General features: G+C 39.1%; 1 protein-coding gene across 3 annotated transcripts; it reads right to left on the minus strand.

Annotated features, from left to right (window-relative positions):
• Window positions 1-297: 297 nt before the first annotated feature.
• Window positions 298-15,832, minus strand: kdm2ab (lysine (K)-specific demethylase 2Ab). 3 transcript variants are annotated; one of them, XM_058649875.1, is made up of 24 exons: window positions 14,603-14,805; window positions 14,134-14,172; window positions 12,790-12,928; window positions 12,594-12,672; window positions 12,396-12,442; window positions 11,386-11,564; window positions 10,615-10,721; window positions 10,426-10,519; window positions 10,102-10,255; window positions 9,881-9,996; window positions 9,003-9,129; window positions 8,650-8,912; window positions 8,252-8,329; window positions 7,627-7,887; window positions 6,989-7,117; window positions 6,779-6,865; window positions 6,353-6,583; window positions 6,006-6,035; window positions 3,899-4,929; window positions 2,736-2,899; window positions 2,259-2,405; window positions 1,907-2,122; window positions 1,594-1,798; window positions 298-1,272 (listed from the first exon to the last, which is right to left on the minus strand). In XM_058649875.1, the coding sequence occupies exons 2-23, from the start codon at window positions 14,167-14,169 to the stop codon at window positions 1,617-1,619; spliced, it is 3,897 nt and encodes a 1,298-aa protein (XP_058505858.1). In that variant the 5' UTR covers window positions 14,170-14,172; window positions 14,603-14,805; the 3' UTR covers window positions 298-1,272; window positions 1,594-1,616. The 3 variants fall into 3 exon arrangements, with proteins under 3 accessions (XP_058505858.1, XP_058505860.1, XP_058505857.1); XM_058649877.1 differs by lacking the exon at window positions 14,603-14,805 and adding an exon at window positions 15,752-15,832 and having other exon boundaries at window positions 298-1,798; XM_058649874.1 differs by having other exon boundaries at window positions 298-1,798.
• Window positions 15,833-15,916: the final 84 nt, after the last annotated feature.

Genomic DNA, 15,916 nt, shown 5'->3' on the forward strand with positions numbered 1-15,916 from the left:
TTGCAAATATCTACAATTCACAGAGAAACCACATACTGATGAATGGGAAGAGTAACATCCAAGAATATCTGAAACTGAAAGAATTGAATAACGAATACTGTATCTAATAAACAACCTGCCATATGCATCACTAATTTCTGGGTCACTGAGAAGCAGAATAGAGCACTGGAAAGCTGCTATTTGATCAGACGGTGCAAATAAACCAAAGCATTAACAAGAGGATCAAGAAAAACTTGTAATTACAAATGCACATCTCTGCCTCCCACTGTCAATAAGAATATAATCCATTCTTTATCTGGGTTTTTTTTTATTTTCTTGAAAAATAACATAAACAACATAAAGTGAAAAAGTCTTCCGAAAATAATTACATTGCTACAGGATTCCCATTTTGGTCATCTAATAGAGGAAAACACATTTACACAAAAGTATATATTTATATACTTCTATTCATCTAGGGGATATGGAGAGGAGACCTTTGAAACAGAACCACTGGACTTGAAGGGAAGAAAAAAAAGATCATATCCCCACTCAGAAAAACCAACCAAAACAAAAACAACCAAAACATTATTTTCTGCATTGAATTAGACATGAAATCAGTAAAAAGTAGATACATTTCTCATCCATGAAAGGAAAAAAGGTGTATCAAAGAGGGGTGGGAAACTGTTTTCGTTGAGAATATTAACATTTTTGCTCTAAATATCGTCTCTGTACAAACACAAAGCAAGAGTTTGGAAATTATAGCACCTGAAGTCTAATGGTTGTTTGAAAATGCACCATGATTCTGACACTTTATCCTTGGCTTACCCCATACACTTAGTGTAAGTTGCCCTTTGTTGGGGTGAGGTCTTGTTGCCAAGACGACTGCTCTCAGTCGTTTTACACTATTGCGCTTAAAAAAACCCAAAACACTCAACTGTCCATGTACACATTTCCACTGATCAAGTGCTGCACCCAAATGCCTCATTAAACCAAACATACAGCTGCTAAACACATGCCATTCAGTAACTCTCTTTTATAAGTCATTGTGTCAAAAAACCTGTCACCTTTCATCATGTTTAAAAGAAAAAATTAAAGCGTTAAGTCATCAAACTTATCAATTGCTCTCCTGACAAATAATCTATTTGGAGCACCAACATGTAGCTGAAAGTTTAAATATATATAGTATAAAAAAATAAGACTTTATAGGGATCAGGCAAAGTGAACAATGCAGTTATAATCCAAATGGATGAAACTCAGAAGGCTGTAGTTTGTAATGCGAGTCAAGATTGGCATCTGTCAAAAAAAAAAGAGGAAAAAAAGAGGTTGAGTGGTTTGTGAAGTCTAATACAGCTAATTAATTGCTTGTTGCCCAAATCCTGGCAAAAAAAATGTGCTTTTCCACACAACATTTATTCCCAAATGAACATCAGCAAATGAAGCTCCTGAGTCTCTTTTAGGTACACAGGAAAATGTGTAGAAAATAAACATTGTAACAACCCCTTCTACCAACACCAGGTAAGTGAGTAAGATGTCCCAGGTTAAACGCCATCACTTCTTTTAAATGACATAGACGTATGTGAATTTCCCACCCCTTTGCTTGTGAACCTAAGTCACCTCTGCAGTGAAGAGGCAGATGTTTAGGATATCCTCTGGATCAGTTTTTCGTCAGATAGGCAGTAGAGTGTGTTGACTGACAGCTCAGAGATGAAGGTCTCACAAGCCTTACGGAAAACTCCTTTACAGCCTCGCAGGTCAAGCACTGAGATGCATGAGAGTCGGCGGAGGTACTTAAGACACGTGTCCGTCAGTTTACTGCAGCCTGGGAAATAAACAGTTAAACAGAAAACATCAGTTGTGGAAAAAACTGTAGCATGTGCATCTTTGTTCTTGTCCTGTACATTGTGAGCTGTTCCACTCAATCTCTCACCTCCCAGGTTGAGTTCTGTGAGTGTGTTGCGGGTAGATGAGCCTACTGCTGTCAGCAGGTTGATGGAGTGGTCGGTGAGGCTGTTGCAGTGGGAGAGGTCTAGTTTTGTTAAATGGGGCATGTGGCGGATCACCAGGCGCAGAGTGGAGTCAGTGATGTCCAGGCCAGCTAGTCGCAAACAATGCATGGTACGCAACTGACTACGATTGTCACAACCTGGAACAGAGAGTTTTGTAAAAAAAAAAAAAAAAAAAAAAAGTTTAATGAGGAAAAGCGTAAGGGAGAAATACAATAACAAATGTTAAGAGGAAACAACTACATAAAACAGTGATTTTGTGCCCCCGTTCCTCACCTGGAGGGCTGACTAAATCCCTGATCTGAGAGTCTTTGACTCCATCTGCATATCGCAGGTCTAGAGAACGGAGGAGCGGGCAACCAGAGGAGCAGAGAGCGGAAATAGATGACCAGGAACATCCTGCCAGCATCAGATCCTTCAGCCCTGAAAACACCAAGACAAGATTTTAACATTGCCATGTTTACACCAATACATTCTGTGCTCACACCAATTCAGTATTAGTATGGTGTGGTACATAAAACTCAATGACAAATAAATAAACAGATGTTATGAAACCATTTACTGTAATTATTTTGTTTTATCAAATCATATCTATTGACATACATATATATATATATATATATATATATATATATATATATATATATATATATATATATATATATATATATATATATATATATATATATATACATATATATATATATATATATATATATATATATATATATATCACTGTGCATGTCTATGTACCAGGAAGTCTGCCAATGAGCCAGTTGAGCTGCTTTTTCGAGATGTTGGTCCAAGAGAGATCGAGTGTCACAGGCTGTCTCTTTATGATCCCAGTCAGAGCCTGAGGAGTGACAGTGCGCTTGATGCTCAGGTCAATCCGCGTCCAAAGCCGCTTGTCTAAACACCTGTGGGGTAGCATAAACTCATTAAGAAAACATCCATTCAAGTCTTCTTATTAATTCCAAATCATTTCAAATCCCTCTTTCAATCTCATTAAGTTTTCCTTTCCAACATATGTAGAGAAACTAAAAACAAACATATTATAACTGACTAAGGCCCAGGTCATACTTTCCATGTGTGCAGAGGTTCACAAGGGTCCACATGGACAAATATGTGCACACCTCCAAAACACACAAAAACGAAAAACAGTAACGATGAAAACTTAAGGTTACGTGTGGAAGTGTACAACTTAATGCTCAAAGAATACAATAAAATACAAAATGAGGTGCTTTGCTGGTTATAAATCGGCACTACTCCATATGCATAACTTACACGTGGAGAACTTTACTGATTGAAGTAAACAAAAAAGTAGGAAAAACGTAAGAGCAGAACTGTGGGCATGTATGCGCTGTGGAAAAGTGAAGCAGCCCTCCTCAGACATGGAACGCAGTAAGTATGACCGGGTCCTAATCACCTTTTGTTATCTCACAATAACATAAATGCTACACATTTTAGTGTAATGTTCACAACCTCCACAAACATCCTGAAACCAGATGAGCAGTATTACATATAAGAAATGTTAATGAATTACTGCTTTATTCCACTGCATGCTGTAAGCTACATAACAAAAACATGGTGCTGAGTCAGATTTACATAAAACGTTGGTGTGAGGGATTCTTAAGACTCTCAATCTAGGCAATCAAGTTGAAGGGATTGCCTAGATCTCTTGTGACTCACAATCTTTGGATAAATAGACACTAGCTAAAGAAAGCACATAATGCCTGAAGCAGATACCTGTTTCCCACTGCTTTATGCTAATGAGGAGAGACAAAAATCTTTGAGATGTTAACCAATATGGTTTTTTTTTTAATTTGTTATCTATCAAATATCTACCAATCCAAAATGGAACCTGCTATCTAAACCCAACAATAATAAAGTGAGTGATATCAGCTCACAGGTCTTACCATTTATACCAGTTCTTACAGACAGCCATGCAGACACAGAGATCTGCTCTACTTAAGTAGCGGAAGACGGACACCCACACCTCCCTCTCACAGCCCGGCGCACTGAGACCACTCTCCCTGTCTGCCTCACTCCCTCCTTCCTGCAGGGTGGACAGAGGGATGCGAAGATGTGTAAAATCCGAGGATGAAGAACAGGAAGCGCCATTGCTCAGTTTAGCTGGCCTGCTCGGCCTCTGTCTTTTTGAGTCCTCCAGCCTCTCTTGATGGGAGGTGGGATTTGCTGTGTGCCCACTGCGTGTAAGTGGGGGGGTGTGCCTACTGGAGGGATGATCGGAAGAGGGGCCATGATTTCTAATCGGGGGTCTGGCAAGAGCTTTAGTCTGGTTGTGTATTGTGGAAGTAGCAGTTTGGGGGGCAATAGCCTCCAATTTGGGAACAATGGCTGATGGGTCCTGCTTGGCCCTGGTTGGCCTTTGGAGTGTCACTTTAAGATACGAGTTGTCCTTATCCCTTGGTTGACTGTCCTGCTCCACCTCCTCATCTTCCTCGTCTGCACAATGTTGATTGGCTACCTCACTCCCTTCCTCCTCTCCTTTGGCTGTTAGTCCTCCTCTTCCCGACTGTGGCTGGTTCTCCTTATCCCCTCCCCTGCCGTTGTTCTGCTCCCTCTCCTCTTCCTCATCACTGCTGCTGCTGCTGCTGGTACTGCTGCTGCTGCTGTCTTCACTCTCTTCTTCCAAGTCGCCATGGTCTCTCCCACCTCTAATTCCTCTTCCTGCTCCTCCTCCTCGTAGCCGAACCCCTCTACCCCTCCCTCTGCGGGGCTCTCCTTTGGATTCAAATATCAGACCATGGGAAGACTCCTGCTGTTGGAAGGACCTGGTCCCTCCCACAGAGCTGGAGTGAAGGGAACCACTGGCCCAAGTGGAGCCCTGACCTCTACCCTGAGATAGTCTGCTGGTTGGAGAGCGCAGCCGTGACAGCAGCTTGGATCTCAGATGCCTGGGAGAGCGATCTAGAGTTGACTGTTTCTGTTGAGAGAAGAACACCGAAAAAGAAATGTTGGCAAATAAAATGATAATAGATGGTTCAAACACCAACTACACTGCTACAGTACAATTTGAGTAATATTTTGTTTTTAATCAATAACAAGCCCATCCTCAAGCAAAGTACCTGAAAAAAGTACTATATTTACATAAACAGTAAGTTTAAGTGACTACCACACTTACTATCATTATAGAAAACCCATAGTTAAACTGCATATTTAACAAACAAAGTAGTTTGTATCTACATCTCTCATTATGAAAGAGGCCTGTTAACTTGAACAGTATTGCCTTTTCACAATGTTTGTAAATCATCCACAAATGGCTCAATAAAAAAAATGCAACGTTAATTAATTAGAATATATAATATATGCTGGAAATGCTGCACTTGCAGTTGACTACTCCTCACAAGTCAAGTACTGTCAAGTTGCTCACATCATTGTCTGTAAAACTAAGAAAATAAATAATTAATGTTTTGTCTTCAATTATCTGCTAATATTGTCAAAACCTGAAGATGACTGAAGAAATCACCGACAAAAGAAGGAAGTGCCCACGGCTTAAAACGAAAATGCAATGTTGTTACATCAAGGCAAGCGGCACAACCTTCTAGTTCAAGTTCTAAATAATATTGAAGTTCATATAAAAAGTGACAGTCCTTGTCTGTACAGATACATTTTCTTACAGAGCATTTGAGACGCCGTTTCTGTCTCTGTGCTGAAGCAAATCGCAAAAGGTATTGAAAACTATTTTGTAGTCGCAATTATTGGACTTGAATTATAAGTAGAATGTTTTTTTATGTAGGGAGCTGGCACCTCTGAAAAGCTCCGTGGCCACTTCCAGTTGGGAGATAAAGACAGCAGCAAATGAGAAAAAAGCTGAAAATTTAGGCATCAAATGTTTGTTGACCTTTCAAATAACCTGCTTTCTGTCTCACTGTTTCAGTTCCGCAACCTCATATGCATGTTTTTAGCATACATGGTTCCTTGAATCGATGGAAATACATAGTAGAAACTATAATCTTTGAGTGTATCTTAAACGTTATAGAAAAAAAGAGCATTACTTACCACCAAGAGTTTGCTACGCTCCAGCTTTATCTGTAATAAACAGAAAGAGGTTGATGTAAGGAGTAAATATAAAAAACACAGTTAATGATCCACTAATTTATGTCTGACAGATGTCAAGAATCACATCTTCACACCATTTTTTTTATGGAAAATGTTTCTTTTTTTTATCTTTTGGATTAAAAAAAAAAAAATATATATATATTTATTTTAAGTGTCTAAAATGGAACAAAAAAATGGAAAAAAAACAAAAACAATTTCTTACACCACAGCTAGCTAACTTTAAAGGCTTACAAAACTATAAGGAAACCTGAATAGAGTATTCATTAATGAAAATATCTCTTTTTTACCCTTTTCTTAAGTCTTAGCTCCAGTTCATTTGCTCTTTTGCGATTCTGCTGATGTTGCAGTAACAGTTTTTGAGAAGGTGGTGGTGCTGTGGATCGAGATTGAGGGTGGTTCCGTCCCCCTCGTCTTGCTGCTTCACCCACTCCAATGCCTTCCCGGTGCGCAAGCTTGGATGGTGGCATAGAGGATGATGCCTCTGACTCTCCACTTTCCTCTCCACTTTCACTAGAAGACTGGCGTGAGAATAAAGAGAAGAGACGGTAGATGTGAGTGAAGAAAAAAAGGGTGACATTATTAGTATCAACATCTAGTGGAGATCACAAATTAAGGAAATGTATAGGATAGCAAGAAGCATCTGACACCAAAAAAGGAGAGAGAAAAAATAGGCAACTCATAATATGTTAAACAGATACAGTATTTTTGGTTACCTCTGATCCTGAACCTTTGCCTTGATAACATTTGGGACATTCCCAACAGCTGGGCAAATCCTTATTGATCTTTCCTTCACCAGGTTCCTGAAAGACAGAATAGCTGAGAGTCTGAAACATCCAGTACTAAAGTACCACTACATTAAAATATAGCTTGTAGGCAGCAAACCACACCAGTTAGTAACCTTCACTGTGTCTAAAGGAGATTACCTTAATGCACCGACGATGGGCAATCTGTGAGCAGACAGAACACTCCATGAGTGAGTGAGTGCTTGGATCCGATTCATCTGATTCACCTTCTCTACATATGGCACATCGAGCTGTGTTTGGCAATGCAGGCTGGAGGAATAAATAAATGTTGTTTATACTTGGAACAAAATCTGATACTGATAATTCTAAAAACAACAGTTTACACAAGCATAAGTCAATAGTAAGTATAATAAAGATGCCTATGGTTACAATAGAGATCCAAAGCTATGAAAGATACATTGTGTTGGATATTAATTATTCAATTACCTTATGTACCTTATTATATTTATACATACATGTGTGTATATATATATATATATATATATACATATATATACACGTGTGTGTGTGTGTGTATATATATATATATATATATATATACACACACATATACATATACACATACACATATATATATATATATATATATATATATATATATATAAATAAATAAATAAATACACACACACACACACATACATATACACACATATATATATTATTACAGTTACCATCACAATACTTTTCCATCATACATGCATAGATGGGCAGTGTTGTTTGGTCCCATACATAAAAAGACGTGGGACGTTTCAACTCACTGCTAGACACTGCCTCGTAATGCAGCCTTTCTTCATGCGTCCAGGGCCACCAAATTTCCTCATGTCATGACAGAACTGGCAGTTGCCACACTCCTTCCTGCAACACCCAGCACAGCGCTTACATCTCACCCGTCGTCGTCTCAGGGCAGAAATGTTGGAGCGTTTGTTTGGTCTCTGGCCCAGTTGCCTATGGAGGGTAGGGCCCAAGCGAGGACGGCAAAGAATAGGTTGAGGGGGAATTGGGGGCTGGTACCATGACGGCTGTAAAAATGACAAACAAAATTAGGTTAAAATTTTGTCTTGCAAATACACAGAAGGTAAGGGCTTATTCTGATGAAGTGGACTCCAACAGTTTATGTACCTTTGTACTAAGTAACATAGTATAAATACAAAAGCCCAATTATTTGTGCAGCACATCAGCTTCATGCTCGGTGATGGAACTATATTTAACTGCATTGTCCCAATTAAACAAATAAAAAAATATATATAAAAAGTGCAAAATACACATTTTTTCTTATTAACACTGACAGGCTGTTAATTACACAGTTAGAAAAGAAGGTCAAAAACTGGAGTTCTAATTCTAAATATAGCTAGTGACAAGTACCTCAATAGTGTTTTTACTCACCCTTTCTGGCCACTTGACAATGGGCTCTCCGGTGTAGGACAGCTTGGCGTTATCATTGGCATGCTCCTTCAGAACAGCCTGGACAGATGGAGAAGATACATTTTATTTTACAAAACAAATATTTATTGATATTATTTGGACGTCTGGCATGACATGGCACCATTGACACTGTAGTAGAAAACTGTTACATCTATACTTCAGTAATAGCTTTGAATTTCAAGCCTATTTTCAAGGTTTCTTTAACTTTGAAAATTAACCAAACTTTAAAATTAGGCACATAATCATGCTAAACACATGCTGTATTGACAAAATACTGACACACACTATGTTTGGATTTAATAAAGGGAAGGTGAAAAAATTGCAAAATAAAGTGAAAAATGAAATTAGGTGGCACTCACCCTCATGTCCTCGAGCAGGGCTGCGGCATTCCTGATGCCTACAGGTACACACTTTTTGTGGGCTGGCAGCTCCTCCAGCTTCCCCAAGAGATTCCCCAGTCCCTCCATCTCAAAGGGAGTCAGCAAATGCTGAGGTTTGGTAACTGGATATACTTCGTTTTCTTCTTTAACTTCTTCCTTAACTGCTGGTTTTTCAGTGTCAATCTCATCTTCATTGACAGTGCCATTCCCAGGATGATTATTGTCATGAGGTGGGGTCAGGCCTGAAGAGAAAATGTGCACGTCAGTTGAAGTTCATATCAGAGCTGGATTAAAATAAAATGAATTATTATCCTGTGATAACCCATCCTCACCTGTGCCAAGGGAGTATTTTTGGAACTCAGGTGTGAGGTGGGAGATGTTGGTCAGGCAGTACAAGTATCTCTCCAGGACATACCAGCACATCTCATAGTAGAAAGGGTAGCGGAACTTTGCTGGCACCTAGAGGAAGAGAACAGTTACAATATTTAAATAAATATTTTATATACAGCATACTTGTCAAATATTACCACAAAAAAATATAACATATCATTTATCAGCAAAAAGTGCACAAAAGCAGTTCCTCTTCATTACAATATTATGTATCAATTGTTTTGTGTGCAAAAAGTGTGCAAAAGCTCTAGTCACTGATATTGGTAGTATCAACAAATATCATGAGTTCATGTTTGGGAGCAAAACAAATGGTGCGTGCTTGGCTTCATGACAGCATTTTAAGATGGGAAACTGAAGAGTGTGTGTGTGTACTTTGTAAATAGCTCATTTAACGCCATAAACCAAATTATCAATTTCACATCACAGCACACGGACTGTTATTCACTGCTACTTACTTCTGTGACTTTGGTGTTTGAAATTCTTTATGATTTTCTCTATGGACCTCAGTATGGGAGAGTGAGCCTTTTACAAACTAGTTTCCTGTCTAACAGTTTGTTAAAATGGTGGCTTTTAGTGGCTAAAATCGTTTTCTCTTTTCATCCCTCAGGCAGCCATATTTTCAATTAGAGTGAGCCTCTGTGTTTCAGAGTGGTTTTCCAATTCAGGATCTATTATTTTAATATTGCATTGTTGTGAAATCTCTTGATGGTGAATAATTTCACATAGTAACAATATCTGAAGCAATAAGCAGCGTGTATATCAAGAGGGTATTTAAATATCAACAGTATTAAAATAAAAAGTGAAAGTGAGGGCTGCTCACCCGTGTGCGATCCTCAATGCTGTAGATGTTAAGTTGCATGGGAATGTTAAAACTGTGGAGGAAATTCCCACCGAACACCAGTGTGTCTTGTGGGGTGTACACAGCATGGATCCACCCTAGAAAAAGATACAGGATGTTGGAGACCGTGGTCAATGTGCATGCGTATGGGAGCACAACATATCAGTCTTTGTTCTGCTATGTTGCTCAATGCAGAAACAGACCTGATGGGATTATGAAGGTGTTGCCTTGGTGGAGTAGTATCCTTTGACAGTCATGACACTTGTCCCCCAAGAAGATGTCTCCCTGCTTTCCTGATAAAACCCAGTTCTCGTACATCTCCAGATTCTGTGGTGAGGGTGGAATCAACCAGAACACCTGTAGGACCCATACGTAAACTGTTAGGTATGAAATCACCTTACTAAATACATTTAAAAAATGGCCATGAAACTAATGTGCATTTATGGGGAACAGGGCTAAGATGGAGTTTGCCCACAATCATGACCACTTCATAACACATAAAACATATCCATGACACCATCACTGACCTTTTCTCCTCGTAGGATGTGATACCACACTGAAGTGCCTCCAAAGTCAATGTGGAAATCTGTGAAGCAGCCCTGCACACTCATAAGACAGTACCTAATTGGGGAGATGAAAGAGAGAAAATACAGTGGCAGTTTATGTTATGTTATGCTATGTTATACTATACATTGTGATATCTCTGGTTTACTCACTTTTGTACTTTAGGATAATGCATATCTATGATGGCGTTGGTGGAGTCTCTCTGTCTCTCTTTGAGATGGCGTGGCCACATGTTGTCTACCCAATCAATAAGGTCCACCTGGATGCAGAAAATGGTTTAAAAACAACTATTAACACCCACACCAAGATTGATTCCGACAGGAATTTTTATATGTATATAAAATGTTACTACCCTAGGACCATACCATCGCTCTAAAACTATCAAAGTAGCATGCACAGTAGGAAAACTGTAAAATATATTTTCCTAGTTCATTAGTAAGAATTTAAAAAGGCCTCATGAGCACATCTGGGTAGCTATACAACTGTGACATTGGTCCTGTTGATTTCTGGCATTAACATGCAACTCAGAATATGTAAGTAGCTCATCAAATCACACCAGGCATTAGAATCTTCAACTGCATCAGGTAACTATTTGCAATTAGATTTCACTTCCCTATTCTACATACAAATTAAAACATACATAGTTTCTGTTTGTTGTTGGGTTTTGTTTTTGCATTTTAAATCACTGGGGAGCAGACTTTCAGTTCTCAGTCTGACAAAAAAAGGAAGATGTCACAATAACGCTGGTCTTCCTTGGCATGTTCCAGACTGTATACATATCTGCAGGCATTTCAAAATGCTCAGCCCAGGACACACTGACATACAGGTATTCCTTTAGGAATGTGGCCCAGACCATCTCCAGATGTGATTCAAGTAGGTCCCCCTTTAAGATGCGTGTTAAAAGCTATTATGTGCATCCTCACCGAAGCTGGTCGTTTGACAAGATTCTCCAGTCTGGTGTGGCTGAACTCAAGACTGATGACATTGTACAACTTTTCTCTTTCTGACGGTGGTGTCTCGTAATAACGTCGCCACTGAGCCATTGACATCTCGATTCCCTTCTGAGTGTTCACGTCCATCACGTCGACGATTCGTCGACTACCTGTAGGACAATTAGAAGAGATTCAGTGCGTTGGAGATTGTCATTGCATCAAAATCTACTTTACTGTCCTACATTTTACAAAATACTTGAGTGGAATGCTAACTATATTTGGTTAAAATATCCAACAAAGCCCAAATGTGAAAAGTGAAAACTCCCAATATGACATTATAATACAATTAAGATGTATGCATATCTACATAATGCCACTAATGTGATAAATATGTCATATATTAACTCAAGTGCTAATTCAGAATATGGCCTTATTTTGGAACACTTTATTAACAAATTCATAATGCAATATGTTTGCCCACAGTATATTCATTCATAAATTACATAATTATAGTGTATATATGTAGATATATATTTTTCCTGCTTCTCCCTTTAGGGGTCGTTACAGTGGTTTGTCTGCCTCCATCTTGCCCTATCCCTTGAGTCTTCTTCTCTGACACCAACTGTCCTCATTCAGAACATCCATGAACCTTTTCTGTGGTCTTCCTCTTTTACTCCTGCCCAGCAGTTCCATCTTCAACATCCATCCATTTTCTACCGCTTTATCCTCCACAGGAGAGTCACGGGGGGTGCTGTGCCAATCTCAGCTGACATAGGGTGACATCCTTTGTCCAATATAATCTCCATCCCTCCTTGCACATGACCAAACCTCTCTTACTTTATTTCCTAACTGTTCAACCTGAGCTGTCCCTTAAATATGCTTATCTCTAATCCTGTCCATTATGTACCTAATCTTCTGTTGTTCAGGGTCTAGCACAACTAGAAACACTAACATTGTAGATAATATTTTGTTTATGAAAATGACAAAAAACAGGAACTTACCAACAAACAACTTGACATCACTCACACTGAAATCTGGGTCTGGCATTCTGCAATAGAGAAGAAATGTCTTTTTACATCTCTGCTCCCTCCAGATACAGAGACATGTGTATTACTATCTATTGGACGTATTTCAAATTTGAAAAGATAAAATAAAATAAGATAATTCAATGAATAAACAGTAAAAGGAACTTGACTCACTGTAGGCCAAGGCCATCAGCTCTATCAAAGACAATGGGATCCCTGAGCCCTTCCTTCTGAATGTATTCAAATGTAAAATCTGGAGTGGACATGCACACAGAAACAGTGAGGCAGGAAAACATTAAAACAAAATCCAAAAAAACAACAGCACACATCTGGTGATATGGCATCAATAAAAGTAAATGTTTCATTTCACCTTTGCCGTCCATGTGTTTGACCAATTCAGTGCCGAACCTTTCGCATTGCAACTTTTCATCCAGGTCAAACGTCCGTTTACCTTCAATTTCATCATCTGAGATCCCATCGTCCTGGTAACGGCGCCGCGTACCTGTACGCTGAGGACCAAATACAAAGTCTTTTAACCTTTCCTTCACAAACAGACAAAATTATTTGTAGAGAGCAACAAAAAAAGACAGGAGAAGGCTGGAGTAACTGTGGAAAATAAGGGTTGGTTGGTACACTGAATTCAGTTCCACAACAGGAGAAAGCAGGTCTAACAAGACCACATACGTAACCACATAATACAATAAAAAGGATTTACAAGTTTCAAATCATTGATTTCTCATGAAACTACACTTGATAAAAAAAAAATCCTGCTACTAAGGAACTGGCCCATTTCTACACAGCCAAAAACAAAATAGTAAACTCAAATACAGATGTAAAAAAATACAAGAAATATTCTGCAACATTATAATGCATTAAAAATCTGAAAGTTCTAATTCTAATTCTAAGACAAAAAGAAAGTAAAACTACTGTTAGTGAAAAAATAAAATAAATGCAGTCACCCGAATCAAAGAATAAATCAAAATAAATCAATCCAAGCTGATCAGTCAGCCAGCCACCAAATCAGTTCATGTAGGAACCAAACAATACAGCATACAATAGTAGGGGTTAATCTTCCACACACACACAGCCCCCTTCACTCCCCTCCTGCCATTCATCCTATGCAACACTGCTTGGCTAGACAGATGTATCAAGCACCCCCTCTCTCACATCTCCCCACCCCCACTGCTTCACAACAAATGCAGTATTATCTAAACTGTGAAGCTGCTTAAACATTCATAAGGGATTCACAGAACCTATTACTTTGCACTATAAAAAGAGTAGACGATAAAAAAATAAACCCCATGGTGTTCTATTTACAATAATATAATGTAATAAAAGAAAACCATTTACTTATTGATAAGTAATTGGGTGTGTTCAACACTTTGCTATTTAACATGATGAGTTAAGAGTGAAGCACTGTCACAGCCCAAAAGTTGATAAGGTCAGGTTGTGAACTTGACCTCATCTTGAACCCCCCCGACAGGTTCATTACCGCTATTAAAGAGGACAACAAAAACAAGACAGAGAAGCTTCACTGATACATCCCATGGTAATACAACAACGTTATATTACACACAGTGAATATGACCCACTACGCTACTTCACGTTAAAAAGGCTGATGGTACACATGAAGCTTGAATGTAAAAAAAACACAACAATATGGAAGTAAACATAACACAAGTGTTCCGGGAGTTAGCAGTCTTAAGTTACTCACCAGGCGTTTGCTGTACCGTGTATGGGGATCCTCCATGATCTGCGGAGGCACAATAAAGTTTCAAGAGTCGCGTTAAATCACAGTGATTAAAAGCAGCCAGTGGTTGCACATGTTCGATTAAGCTTTTCTTCAATCAAGTCGCACCAAAGTAGAGTCCTTGCTACATAGCCATGCTATAGTTAACGGCCAGTGTTGCATTAGCTAGCACGCTAAGGCTAGCAACACACAAACACGACTACAAACATTTACGGTAAGCGCACGTCGCTGTGCGAAGACACGCGCAGACCAGAACGACTGTATTTACACTGACACTTTAGTGCAAATGTGTCCATTTACAGATATTTTAGCTCGCGTTGTGGGCTAACGTGAACTAGCTGTGACAATCCCTTTCACAGCCGTCGGCTGTGACGCTAGTCAGCTAGCTGACGTTAGCCTCTATCCGGCAGTTGTTGAGCTTCTTTATCGTTACCTCTGCGTTTCAACTCCTTTCAGTCGTAGCGATGAAAGTAATGTTTCCTATCTAGAGCGTCCGACGCCTCTCATTAAAGTTTCTCCCCATGTTAAGAGCAAACAGCTGTGTATATTGTTGTGTTTATTATGGTGCGACAAAGTTAGGACGATTCGACGCTCCGAGCCGCCATTTTCAGCTGGGCAGAAAACACACACATACACACAAACCAGAAGGAACGTGACGACCCGCCTCCTTATTTACATCACCGGCACTGAACATTAGCATCCACGTCACTCATTGGGCGCCGCATGTGCTATTTAAACATGATTAGCATATGCGAAAGAACGGGGGCGCTTGGTTTGTCCATCCGGGTCTGAGACTCCTTTACTTCTGTTAAAAAGAATCCTACACTACTGTCTTTGATCTAAACATGCCTTCCTACATAGGGAAAGTAATATTTTTGTTCATTATTCACCCATTTCTGTTTAAATGTACATACATATTCTAGTAAATGTATGGAAAATAAATAGGAACTACCACATTGGAGGTGATGAAAAATACTGATTAAACAAGTGGGTATGCAATGCAATAAAAAGACCTACGTTAAATTCTACAGGTAGCCTACAAGGCAAAATATAATATTTCTCATGTGAATAAAATATAATATAACTTCATATAATCTTGTTTTTTTATCTTGGCTTTTTTATGTTTACCTGAAGTTAATAAATTCTTGTGTGCTGTCTAATTATACATCTTGCTGTACCCGGATTTCTGTCATTTAACAATTCCTCTTATTTCATCCAAATACGCTGCACACTTGAGTCACATGCTAAATTCCCTCTCAGAAGTGCCCTACTGGCTGCCATTTATATGTGGCCTCTAAAGCAAAACATTAAAATAGTTTCAAAAGGAGTGCCTTTAGTGGAGAAAAGTGATATAGTGCCCATTAAGATGCCCTTGTCACTTGGGTCCTGGGTGCCCTTCCAGTCAAAAAGGGTGTTGTTATGAAGTTCACTACTGTCCCTCAAAGGGTGTCCTTAGAGGAAATAATATTCAGTGCTGTATAGAAAATGCTCTATATAGGCTATAGGCAATAAAAATAAATTAAACAATAATGTGTGGAGGCCATATAGGTCCACATGATATTCAGTCCCCAGTTTGACATACCTGGTGTCTGCTCCACCGGTGCCCTTTATATTTCTGCCCCTGCCCTCCCGAATGTCTGTGCACACCACTGTCAATGTACACATCCACTGTTCCTGGTTATTTTCATTAAGTTTTGCATAGCTGTTAGAATATTGTGTGTCCTTTTATGTTGAAGTCCATCCAAGC

The sequence above is a fragment of the Solea solea genome, chromosome 14 (assembly GCF_958295425.1).
Source record: "Solea solea chromosome 14, fSolSol10.1, whole genome shotgun sequence".
NCBI lineage: Eukaryota > Metazoa > Chordata > Actinopteri > Pleuronectiformes > Soleidae > Solea > Solea solea.

What these genes read in the sequence shown, in the direction of transcription:
- kdm2ab (XM_058649877.1), bottom strand. Translation starts at nt 14,169, where the DNA reads ATGGAGGATCCCCATACACGGTACAGCAAACGCCTG. An exon ending in AAAATACTCCCTTGGCACAG is followed by an intron (nt 8,913 to 9,002) that starts GTGAGGATGGGT and finishes TTTTCTCTTCAG; the next exon opens with GCCTGACCCCACCTCATGAC. An exon ending in GCTCATTGGCAGACTTCCTG is followed by an intron (nt 2,406 to 2,735) that starts GTACATAGACAT and finishes TGGTGTTTTCAG; the next exon opens with GGCTGAAGGATCTGATGCTG.